Raw genomic sequence first — 12901 nt, forward strand, 5'->3', positions numbered from 1 at the left:
TTTCCTGTTACCTTTCCTATCCTTGTTGATGATGAATAATAATAACTATTATAACAGTCCTCTGGCACAGAATGTTTTCTTCCCCTGGGCTTCACAAGATCAGAGGTGTCTGCATTATTAAAGATGAAACCAGTTTCCATTCCTTTCCATTCTATGGTTGAAATGAACAGACAGATTCTTTTTTTTTTTTAATCTATATCATTTATATCTCCTTCATATTTCCCTTCTCTCCGAGAACCATTCTGTGGAAGGGAAGGGATGAAATGTTAAGAAACAGACAACATTTAGGTTAAGGTGACCAAAGTATCAGCCAGGTCTGACTGACATGGTACCTGCTGTTCATAGTCTCATAACCTTTACAAATGAGGAAACTGAGTCCCAGAGAGGTTGATTGACTTTTTCATCTGTAGACACTGAAATAGAATGTCAGAGAATCTGTGGCCACAAATCAAAGGTATGGTACCAGTAGCAGACTGGGTCAGAATGAACACTGAAATAAACTGACTAGAAATTCTGGCTTCTTACTTACATTTCTGTACCCTGGGGAGCATCCTCGTTTCACTCATCATTGATTCCTTTTGACTAATGGAGGGCAAAATGAAGGGAGCTCCATCCCAAACCTCCTGTGCCTGCCTCTTAAGTTCACACACTTCTCCTTGAAGATTTAGAAGCTGAGAAGCCTTTAGGGAGTTTAGAAGGTGGGGGTGGGCATCCTTTTCTTCCCACTTCCCCCCTTTTCCTTAGTCAGAGATCCCTGGCTCACTAGGTAGTGAGGAGAGGCTAGTCAGGTTTAATTACTATGCAGAAGTGAAGCCCAGGCCTGGCCCCAGAGAGCTCTGTGCTTGCTGATAGGAAAATGTAGATTTGGCCCTGAGGACAAGCCAGTTTTAATACTCTCTCTACAGGGATCTTGCAAATACCTGTGTAACTCATTTTGCAGGGTGGGAGGGAGGAGGTGTAATTTGGTGGGGGTTTGGGGTTTTTTAGTGTTTTGCAAACTAGGTTTAAATAAGAAATCAAAGGATAAAAAAATGAACCCTGAGCTTCACAAGTGAGGTGCCATGTGCTGGAATGGGATTACATGTATTCAAGCCCAGAGATTAGGTGTGATTGCTGAGAGCCGATTGAGCAGGCCTGAGAAGCCGCCAGCTGGGGGTCTGCGACTAACGAGACATTATTCCCTTTGCGTCCTGCTGTCTGCCAGAGAGTCTTGCAGAGCCTGGGAGGGCTGCCCACAGAGATGGCCCTTAATGCTGATGCTTTTCTCCTTTCTCCCCCACTTCCTTTGTAGAAACTTGAAGGCTCTAAGTGCAGAGGGCAGCTTTTGATTTTTGGGGCGACCAACTGGGACCTCATTGGTCGGAAGGAAGTGCCTAAACAGCAAGGTAAGAGAAACAAAGCTTGTTTTAAAAAATGATGCCCGATAATAAACCTCTCCCCTTGGTTCCCCATTCCTCTATGAACAGACAAGAGATGGGCCCTCTCTACCTGTGGAATGTTGAATTTAATGCAAAGAGAGAGTGATCCTGCTTTAAAATACACTCATTTTAGAGAGAGTACTGACTTTTTGGTGGAACATGCTTGGGTGTGTAAACAGGAGGAGGTGGGCCTTCGAGGGGATACCTTCTACCTCTTCTCCATCCCCCAGTCACTTCCAGAAAATGGGTCTCATTCCTCATGAGGACACCAGCTGGGTTACAAGCCCTTCAAGAAAAAAGCCCACCTGGCCCGCTTCCATGTTTTATGATAACTTGCTTTCACTTGGAAAAATCCCAAAGTACTCTCTAACATTGCTTTCTCCCAGTGGACAAATATTTGCACACCAACACTCCCCAACAGGACAAGATAGTAAGTGAAGAACTGCCACCTTTGACCTGAAAAGGGTTGGAAAGGTGTAAGGAGGGGGATTCTGGGCCAGAGCATCATGGTGAGCACCAGCCCCCCCCTAATGAGAGGGTGGCATCTTGGCAACCACACCATGACTCCCAAACCCAGTACTGGGGCTATGGGGAGCAATGTTCCTTTAGCAGGCCATTGGCTCCCCACTGATTCAAGGGGGATGGAGACTGGAATCTGTGCCTGAGGTTTTCTTCCCTTCTCAGTGGAATGAGATGGTACCTCTTGGCAGGAAGCTGAAACTTAACATCCACCTTCTCCTTGAGTTCACTTGTTTTTGCCCTGAATACATCCTGGTATCTCTCTTTCTTTGGTGATCAAGGTGCTGTGTCCTTATTTCTCTCAACTTGTAAGATGAGGTTATATTCTTCTTTCCTTACATTTTTCTGGATAGTCTGGAATTAGGTTCTGAGGGGATTCCCCACTCTATTGGGAAATGAGCTGAGAAAGAAGAAAATAAATAACTTTCCCATCTGTGCTAAGTAGCAGTCCGAGTAAAAGTCTTTTGGCTCGGAAATTCTGTGAGATACAATAAAATAGGTAGTGGAGACATTGTGTTCACTTTCTGGGGAGGAAAGACTGGTGCACTGGAAAGAAGGCAGGATTTGGAAGTCAGAGGATGTGAGTTAAGGCAGACTTTTACCTGAGTGATTAGGCAAGTCTTGTTAACTGACCTTTGTGAGCCTCAGTTTGACCATCTGTAACCTGAAGGAGTTGAATTAGCTCCGTGCTACATCTTTACCCTAAGTAATGATCAATGACTCCACCCCCCCCCCTTGTTATCTTGGCTCCTAAGTGTCTGGACTGGATCCCCCAGCCGGGTCAGCTGATTCCAAGTCTGATGCCTTGTTTCCCCCTGCCTCCTGTCTCTTATCAGTTCAGGCACTCCCCGAGGAGGCCTGACCTTGGGTGTATGTGGCTGTGTGTCTTGTCAAATCAGTGACTGTGTGAGCCTTGTTAATTTACAAGATAACACAATGATTCATAGAGGATCTCCATGATTAGGATCTGGCCCTGCAAACTGGGAGACCTGAAGAATTCACCCTCAAAGTGCCTGAGTCTGCTGCTAGGCAGCTAATGGGCCTCTGATCCCTTTTTATGAGGGTTCCTCGGGAGGCCAGGCTGGGAGAAATTCTCCCTCTCACACAAGCTGATTGAATTCCACTAGTTTATATTCATAGCACTGCAAGAGAGAAGGATGCTTCAGAAAGTCAATGAACAGCCAACCTGCCACCTGTGAAACTGTTTGACTTGGCAGATCCTGTTCAAACAGAGCACCCTTTGCCCCTATGGTTTTGTTTATTGTGTTGGCCCAAAGCTTGGTTAAGATAAATTTAAGAAGAAAAAGTCACATTATGTTAACTTTCTTTATATTTCAAGACTTGCCATTCAGTCTTTTGATCTTGAATCTTTGGGCAAGTGACTCGGTTTCTTCCTCTGTTAATGTGAGAGGGTTGGAAGAGATGACTTTTTTAAAATTTATTTTTATTGAAGATATTATTTGAGTTTTACAACCCCCCCATCTTCCCTCCCCCCACCCCCCCATGGAAAGCAATATGTCAGTCTTTACTTTGTTTCCATGTTGTACCTTGATCCAAATTGGGTGTGATGAGAGAGAAATTATATCCTTAAAGAAGAGAAGTCTAAGAGGTAACAAGATCAGACAATAAGATATCTGGTTTTTTTTCCCTAAATTAAAGGGAATAGTCCTTGAACTTTGTTCAAACTCCACAGCTCCTTATCTGGATACAGATGGTACTCTCCTTTGCACACAGCCCCAAATTGTTACCAATTGTTGCACTGTTGGAATGAGCGAGTCCTTCAAGGTTGAACATCACCCCCATGTTGCTGTTAGGGTGTACAGTGTTTTTCTAGTTCTGCTCATCTCACAGCATCAGTTTATGCAAATCCTTCCAGGCTTCCCTGAAATCCCCTCCCTCCTGGTTTCTAATAGAACAATAGTGTTCCATCATATACATATACCACAGTTTTCTAAGCCATTCCCCAATTGAAGGACATTTACTTGATTTCCAATTCTTTGCCACCACAAACAGGGCTGCTATAAATATTTTTGTACAAATAATGTTTTTATCCTTTTTCATCATTGGAAGAGATGACTTCTAAAGTTGGCTTTGAATCTCTGCTCTTTGGATCAGGACTCTAAAAATGAGTCAGAATGGGGAGAGCATTCCCTACTAGTGATGGCTTCTTGTTGGGGCCATGTCTTCAAGTTCTCCCCTCTCTCTCTTAGTATCAAGGCTGGCAGTAGTATAGCCAAGATGGTTATAGAATGAATGAGTTGTCATTTTTAATCCTGTGGCCATTAGGTTTATTAGTGGTGAAGTGCCAGCAAATGGGTTCCATTTCTTTCCCTGTTGGTCTTGTATACCTATACCTGAATGAGATATATTTGTGTGACATTTCTCATTGTTGGGGAATGATGTGAGGTGGTATGAATAGACTTCATAAAAGCATAGACTTCCTTGAAGCCATGCAAATCTTTCCTGATGGAGCCCCCGATCAGTGGGACAGGAAGTATGAGCTAGCATAGCTGGGCCACAAAGCTTTTTCTGAGACACTTCAGTACTTCTGTACCTTCGAATCCCAGGTGTCAAAAAACAAAGAAATTCAAACCTGTTGCCCAGGTTAGAAGAGTGAGTAATTCGGTATTTGGGAAGGGTCACAAGCTCTCTTTTCCTTTCTTCCTGTGTTACCTCATGCAGCCTTCATTCAAAACAGACATTTTAACTGGGAGAATGTGAGCTTCTGGATGGTGGCTACTGGCTCCTTGTTATCTTTGTATGCACAGTACATAGCCAGCTTGACATTGTGCACAGTTGGTTTGTTGGATCAGTATTTCTAGTACAGGGCTGCTATAGAATGGCTGCTCACCTGATTAAGGGTTTGTAGAATCATTGTATTCTCATAACAACCTTGGGACCTAGGGCTATTTGCAGAAGAGTTGAAATAAGGGCAGAGTTAGGTCTTGTGTCCCAAAGAGCACTCATCTGCAGGCCACAGTTGTCAAGGGGGGAGGTTGTTGGACAATCTAATCTGTCACCTGTTTGTTGTTCCAGCTGCTTACCGTAATCTGGGGCAGAACTTGTGGGGGCCACACAGATATGGGTGCCTCTCTGGGATTCAGGTGCGGACAGTGGTCTCTGGCCCCTGTGCTGCTCACAGTCTCCTCATCACCACAGAAGGAAAACTCTGGAGCTGGGGTAAGTAAAAAGGATCTGGGGGTGCCCTCACCCCACAGTTTAGTGCTGGTGTTAGCTGATCTTGTAGTTTTTCTTTAACTTCTTGAAAAGTGGGTCCTCCAACCCAATTGAGATTTTTCTTTGGTGCCAAGAGCCTCCCTTTGAAGGTGACAGCCTTTTTTTCTTTTCTTTTTTTTTCATTTTTGGTTTTTGCAAGGTGGTGGGATTAAATGACTTGCCCAAGTTCCATAATTATTAAGTGTTTGAGACTGGCTTTGAACTCAGTTCCTTTTGACTCCAGGACTGGTTCTCTATCCACTGTGCCACCTAGCTGCCCCTGTGACAGTCTTTTTAATAGGTTTATTTTGGAGTAGGGCTAGCCATCCTTTGAGTTTCTTTTCTTTACCCTCCCTTTATAAGCTAGGAATAAATAAATCCTCTTTCCCCCCCTACCTTTTGGACATTAGTGAATGAACAAATGTTTCCTTCCTTTTGTTGTCTGTCGGGCAGGACTCTTCCCTCCCCATCCCTTGCCTCTCCCTTGGCACTTCACTAGTGTGATTCCACTTAATTTCACCTTCATTGCATCTACAGCTTTCCAATTGGGAGCTGCCTTACAATTGAATTCCCGTTTGAGGTGCGTTATCATCAGCCAGACTGTCACCTTCTTGCTTCATAGCACAGTGTGACATAAGAACTCTATTCTTGCTGCTCAGCCCCATGTTGGTTCTTTGCTCCCCTCCCCCCCACCTTCCACCACATTCCATTATAATATAATCTACAAAGCATCCTTCTCCTGCCACCGTCATTGTGCCTCATTTCACTCTCAGGCAATACCTTGCTGTTTGGTACCAGTCCCAGGACTTGTTTGTCTGTTCTTTGACTTAACAGTGCTTGCCTCCTCTGAACCAGCCTCTGGACAGCCCCAGTCTGCAGGGAACAGCTTTAGGGCTAGTTATCAGCTTACCTGCTCTGTTCCCAAGTGTTTGGGTTTGCTCTTGGCTCTCCTATCTGTTTTTTGAGTTGATTCTTCCCTTTTATTGCCCTTGCTTCTCCTACCTGGACAGGAAAAATAGCCATTGAGGTGGGGGGTAGGGGGCTGGTCTTGCTAAATTCAGATCTTGCTGCAGGAACTCTGGATGATGCTGGGGAAATCTCTTAACCTCTGCCAGATTCAATTTTCTCATTTATAAATGGGGGCCCTAGCAGCACCTACCTTCTGGGATTGTTGTGAGACTTAGTTGAGATGTTTTTTTAGTGCTTAGCTCAGTAAGAGTTTTATACATAATAATGACAATGATAATGATGATTGCTATTTTTATTATTTATTGTGTCATGGATCTTTTGGAAGTCTTGGTGAAGCCAACCAAATCCCTTTTCAGAATGATGTTTTTAATTGCATAAAATAAATCCTTGGAATTACAAAGGAAACCAGTTCTTTTGAAATAAAGATGTAATTTTATTCTCCCCCCTCCCAAGCTAGCTTCATGGAAAGCTGTCCCAGAGCCTTGGACCAGATGACCACGAAGGTCCCTGCCAGTGCCCAGATTCTGAGACTTGGGTGGCATTTCTCCTTTTTTTCCATTTAAATATGTCATTAATGAAGGTTTTAAATGGACTGAGGTCTCTTCCACAAGAGCTTCTGGGATCTCCCAGACCCTTTCTGTTTCTGGGTCCCCTGGCATGACTCCCCACTCTTTGTTTTTGATCCTCTGGCCAGCTTTTTGTCCAAATGAAGCTATTTTTATTTCAGTCTGTTTGAACCATTTTTTTTTTTGCAGTTTCATGAGATGCTTCACCAAGGTCCAAATACAAGAAACATCTGTTGTGTTCCTTTGGCTGCTAATTTTGTAGTTCCGTTGAAGAAGGAAAAAAAGCCTACAAGTTTGTTTGGCCCAAATTTATACTTTATGGCCTCATGATGACATACTTAGACTGCTTACGGTTCCAGTGTCTCTTAGTTGCTTTTAAAAAGATGAGTCCTTTCCTACAACAGTCACCAACACCTTACCTTATTCAGGCCCGAGTCAAATAATTCTATGGTAGACTAAGGGCACCAAATTGTCTGATGCCTTTTTAAAGGTACCTTAAGTAATCTTTTAATTCCTTTGACCATTTGAGGGCTAGATGGGACTTTACAGGTAGTCCAGTTCAACCCCCTTCCTTTTACAAATGGGGAAACTGAGACTCAGAGGAATGAAGGGGCTTATGCCAAGTAATTAAGTGTTAGAATTGGGATCTGAATCCAGGTCTTCTGACTCCTGGTCCAGTGATTTTTCAACTCAGTAGAGTGAGAATAAACTTGTTGCCACTTCAAAGAAATTGAGAACAAGCAGAGAGCAATTGATCCATCTGTATTGGACAGGAGAAGTCACTACTTTGTAAGGTGTTTTGAGTTTTTTGACTGTTCTGTATTTTAGGAAGTGTAGAATGAATGTTTCTGATGACAGCTCTGAAATCGATTTCAAGGCATTTGTTATTTATTATTTTAAGTTTCCCACACAAAAAGACCAAACCAAAACAAAACCTCCCAAATACCCTTCATATGACAAATGTTGTTGTTTGGTGAGATGTGGCTGTGGACCTGGGCCCCGTATGGTAATTCAGAATCCCTGGGGCTTTTCTAGGCTCTCTTCCTTCTCCCAGGTAGCCTGGACGTCATGCCAGGTGGACAGATGGTCTGCTGATCTTGGCTTCAAATTTTCCAAAGATGAATTCCGTAACTTGGACCCAGCCTTCATTCTAGTGGATCTATCACATCTATTTCTTGAGCATTAAGATGGCTGACCAAAAAACACTGATAATTCAAGTACATTGCTGACAGTGGTTTCTTTTTCTCCCTGTGGTAATCATTCACATTTCTGATGACCGTCATTCAATTCCTGATCTTCCATTCTTGCTTCTCTTGGTGTGTCTTTACTCATAGGCGGGGAGAACAGGGCTGTTGTTCTATGAGGCCCTGACCCTCTGATGTGATAGATGAAAAATCTGAGCAAGGAGATGGACCAATGAATTCCAAGCTTCTTAGGTTGAAGTGATTTGAATCCAGATCCTGTGACCGGAATCAGGCCTTGTTCCACTGTACTCACAGTGTCTCTTTACAGATTTAGTTAATTCCAAATATCTCTAGGAATAAGAACCCCTACTTTGATCTTATTTTGATTCTTATTCTTCCTAAGCCAAGGGATGACTGGAAGGGACCAACCTTAGATCCAGAGCTTCCATGAATTGTATATATTCTGGAATGATTTTGGAGAGTCCTCATCCTTATTTTTTCATACTCGCATAGGAATTGCAGTTGTCTGAATTCCCCTGGTTCTCCCCCCTTTGGGGGGGCCAGGGAGGAGGTGGTATCATGAAGCCCTATGACAGTGTCTAGTGAAATCTTTATGTAGATGGACTCTTTATTAGAAGAATGTTTTTAAATATATACAAAAAATCCAAAGGAAATCAGATTGGAAAAATAATTATAAGGGTCAGCCAGGTGGTGCAGTGGATAGAGCACCAGCCCTGGAGTCAGGAGGACCTGAGTTCAGAGTTGGTTTCAGACACTTAAGGTTTAGTTGTGTGATCTTGGGCAAGTCACTTGACCATCCTGCCTTGCAAAAACCAAAAATAAAAATAAATATAATTAGGTGTACATCAGTATATTGAAATATATATCTGTCTATGTTAAAAGTTTATAGGGGGTGGCTAGGTGGTGCAGTGGATAAAGCACCGACCCTGGAGTCAGGAGGACCCAAGTTCAAATCTGGTCTCAGGCACATAATTACCTAGCTGTATGACCTTGGGCAAGTCACTTAACCCATTACTTTGCCAAAAAAAAAGTTTATGGATCTCCCCTAGATAAGAACTCTTGTTCAAGCTTAAAATCCTTTAAAGTCAGAATTGGGATACTCCTTAGAATCTTAGTTCTTGGAGAGTTCTTAGAACAGTGTCAGAACTGGGAGAGACCTTAGAACAGAAAATACCAGAGGGACCTTGGAATATGGGATATCAGCTAAAAGGGCCTATAGGACATAGAATGTCAGAACTTGAAAGGACCTCAGCACAGAGAATATCAGAATTGGGAGGGCCCCTTAGAACAGAGTATCAGCTGGGAGGAACCTTAGAACATGAAATGTTAGTGCTTTGAGATAATCTAATCCAACTTTCTTCCTTGTATGTATGGGGGAAGATACTTAGTGTGGGATTAGAACCCCCCCAGTTCCCAGATTCTACTTAATTTGGGCTTGTGACCCCCTTAGCCCAGTTTTCATAAAGAACTCTTAAAAGAACTGGGACCTAGTAAACTATCCATAAGTTAAAACATGTTAAATTATCTATATTTTATTGTTTTATTTTTGTTTACTGTTTCCCAATTGTGTTTTAATGTGGTTCATGCCTTTCAAAGGCCTTTGCTACCCTGATCATCCCACACTGGGGACTGGACCCTAGTTTGGCTTCCAGGGATGGAGATAGGAGCCCGTGGATGAAACTTTTGACTTTGCGGTAGCTGCTTTTGTTACTGGTTCCTGGAGTAGTTGGAGGTTTGGAGTCATAGGATTTGGCAGGGAATGTGAGTTCTGTTTATGAGGTAGATAAAAATAAGAGAAATTACTGGAATGATTTCAATGGGCTGTGGAGCAGGCTTAGAGCACCTAGAAGACTGAACACTTTAGAGGCAGGTGTCCAAAACTACTACTCTGAAAAGATACCTTTTAGAAGCATGGGGGTGGGGGTGGTCAAACCCTAAGTGTTTCCAGATGCTGTTCTGATTAGATCTGTTCTGTAGATGCTGTGACTGGCTGTTATTTTTGTATTAACTTTGTATATGTTTTGTATACATTTCTATACTCCTCTTTCTCTGGCTGGCTGGCTGAATTCATGAATGGTTAGGGAAGGGGGTTGGGGAATTTAGTGCTTATCAAGTACAAAATGTCAAAGAAGGATACAAGTTAGCCACTCCTTTCTGGGCTCCCATCCCTTTGGGGGAGACTCTCTAGAGCAGTTGTAGGGCAAACGAAAAGCCCCTTAGGGTGAGTAACATAATGACACATCTCCTTTAGTGACATTTCCTTTAATTAATTAGCAGTTTCTGATGTTGAACTTATTTTCTGTAGCATTCTTAGTACTATTGATTCATATTAAAAAAACATAATTACTTTTCAATATAATTGTTTTCTTTTCCTTTTTAACTTTCGAAACTTTGTTTATTGATAGTTTTTGTTTCTCCATAGTATCCTATGTATCCCTCTCCCAGAAAGCCATCCTCAATATAATTTGTTTCCTTTGTAATAAAAAATTAAAATTAAATTAATTAAATTAATTAAAATTAAAAAATGTATTTAATAACATTATTAGAGACAGTCCATAGGCAGCCTCCCCTCGTTCAACTGCCCAAGGGTGAAGAGTTAGTTGTAAGGGACCCCTACATGCCTCTGTTTGCATCTCTTGCCTTCCTTGTTGATTTCCTCTTGGTCTTCTCAGGTCGAAATGAAAAGGGGCAGCTTGGACACGGGGATACCAAGAGAGTGGAAGCCCCCAAACTCATCGAAGTCCTCAGCAAGGAAGTGATTGTATCTGCAGCATGTGGGAGGAACCACACTCTGGCTTTGACAGGTACGGAAGATGATCCTTTTTGGCCAAAGTGAGATCTGTGGTTCAGTCAGGACCTGCTTAGTGAGGCAGAATTGTGGCAGTATCATGGTATCATGATATCTTCCGATGGCTGGCTGGGGGTGGGGAGCAACAAGTATCTTGATGACTTTTGAAACAGAGAGCAACTCCAGGAGGAGGAAAAGATTTCTTCTCTACTGTTTCCATTTGCAGATAAGAACAAGGTATTTCTTTGTTCTCTTGTTTTCTGATAGGAGATGGTGATTCTGGAAAGTTATCAGTTTATTCCACCTTTGGAATACTTTCTCATTTCCATCCTCTTTGGCAAATGAGCAGCATGTTTGATATTTCTGTCTTTGAGGCAACTTTTAAGTTTTCATTACATTCAGAATGTTCATTCGCTTCCCATTTTATTCCCTCATTTCTTAGAAACTGGCTCTGTGTTTGCATTTGGAGAGAACAAGATGGGGCAGCTTGGCCTTGGCAATCAGACTGATGCTATTCCCAGCCCTGCACAGGTAATTTAGCTGTCTCATGACTGGGTTTGGGGCTTCTTTATTGCCCCTGTGTTTTGGTTTTGGTTTTCAGAAACCTGACTCCTTCTTTGATGTATGTGTTGGTTGGTCTACTGGAAAAAGGCAAGCCAACTTTGAGTGGGATGCAGAATTTACATTTTGTGCTTCCATTATTTTGTGAACACAGTTGAAAACCTCTCCCTCTGGAGGGACCCTACTATGATTTTTCTCTTTCATTTCAGCCTTCAATCAAAGGCAGCTAAGTGGCAGAAGGGATTGAAGGCCATCTCCAGAACCAAGACCACCTAGGTTCAGGGACCTGCCTTTGATAACTTCCTGCCCCAGACCCTCTGGGCAAATGTGTCCTAGGGTTCCAGTCTTCTCTCTCAAGCCCCAGAGAAGCTATTGGTCTATTTTGGTAGCCTTCTCTATTCCAATGCAAATCATCATTCTGTTCCTTTTCCCTTTGTTAACAGATTCTGAGATTTCTGGGGTCTGAGCTTTATCTCCACTGATATACCTCAGTGACCTTCTAATCTTGAGTGACTCTTGGCTGTTTATTTTCAGAATTCCACCATAAAAGGATCTGTGCAGACTGCTAGAAAGTTTTCTCTTTTACTATATAGATAGAGATCTTGAGAGTTCCCTTCTTTGGAACTTTTGTTTCCTCATCTAGACTGTAGGGCTTGGATTTGATGGCCACTGAAATACCTTGAAGCTCTCAGTCTGATTCTGTGCCCTTAGGGTCTTTCATATCATTTCAATATTTGTAGCACAAATCATATATGCTGCCCACCTGCTTATAAGCCCAACTGGGTCTTTTACTTCCAGGTCATTTTTATCTGAAATGATATTTCATTATTAGCCACTGTATCAATTTCCAGTAATCTTGGCTTTAGAAGGGTTTTGTTAGTAGGGAATGACTTGGATTCAGTGAAAGCATTGTCCAGTTTTTACCTACTTTTAGGCAGTACCATAATGTAGGCAATAAAAAATTTTCATCTACATAGCTTTTCACTATGTGGATGCTTAGAGGGTTTCTTTGGAGTGGCTGTGGATGTTGTCAGGACAACCAACCCCCTTATCACCTAGTACTTTTAGCACTGGCAGTTAACCCTGGTGGCTCATCTTCACAGGGCTGTTGTTTACTCTTTACTACACAACTCTTCACCTTCTGTTCACCTTCTGGTGGTATTCTTTAATGCTCCTACTGCTGGCATGAAGGTCAGCATTGGTCATAAGTCACAGAGGAAATGAAGGCTTCCATTTTTAAGTGGAGGAAAAGTATGTTTGGGATCCAGGCAGATCTGTATCTCATTTAAAAATAATTATTTTATTTTTAAAAATTTTTTTATTTTTTGAATTATAAAGATTTTATTTATTTTGAGTTTTACAAATTCCCCCTAATCTTACTTCCCTCCCCTCACCCCCCACAGAAGGCAATTTGTCAATCTTTACATTGTTTCCAGGGTATACACTGATTCAAATTGAATGTGATGAGAGAGAAATCATATCCTTAAGGAAGAAACAAAAAGTATAAGAGATAGCAAGATCAGACAATACGATACCAGTTTGTTTTCTAAATTAAAGGTAATAGTCCTTGGTCTTTGTTGAAACTCCATGGTTCTTTATCTGGATACAGATGGTATTCTCCATTGCAGAGAGCCCCAAATTGTCCCTGATTGTTGCACT

General features: G+C 42.2%; 1 protein-coding gene across 2 annotated transcripts in view; it reads left to right on the forward strand.

Annotated features, from left to right (window-relative positions):
* Positions 1-12901, forward strand: part of RCC2 (regulator of chromosome condensation 2) — a 53807-nt gene that overhangs the window by 12453 nt on the left and 28453 nt on the right. For both annotated transcript variants that reach the window (XM_074218288.1, XM_074218289.1), the window contains exons 3-6: positions 1292-1385; positions 4974-5117; positions 10566-10697; positions 11124-11212. In XM_074218288.1, coding sequence (XP_074074389.1) covers positions 1292-1385; positions 4974-5117; positions 10566-10697; positions 11124-11212 — 459 coding nt within the window. The remainder of the gene's footprint in view (positions 1-1291; positions 1386-4973; positions 5118-10565; positions 10698-11123; positions 11213-12901) is intronic.

The sequence above is a fragment of the Macrotis lagotis genome, chromosome 1 (assembly GCF_037893015.1).
Source record: "Macrotis lagotis isolate mMagLag1 chromosome 1, bilby.v1.9.chrom.fasta, whole genome shotgun sequence".
NCBI lineage: Eukaryota > Metazoa > Chordata > Mammalia > Peramelemorphia > Peramelidae > Macrotis > Macrotis lagotis.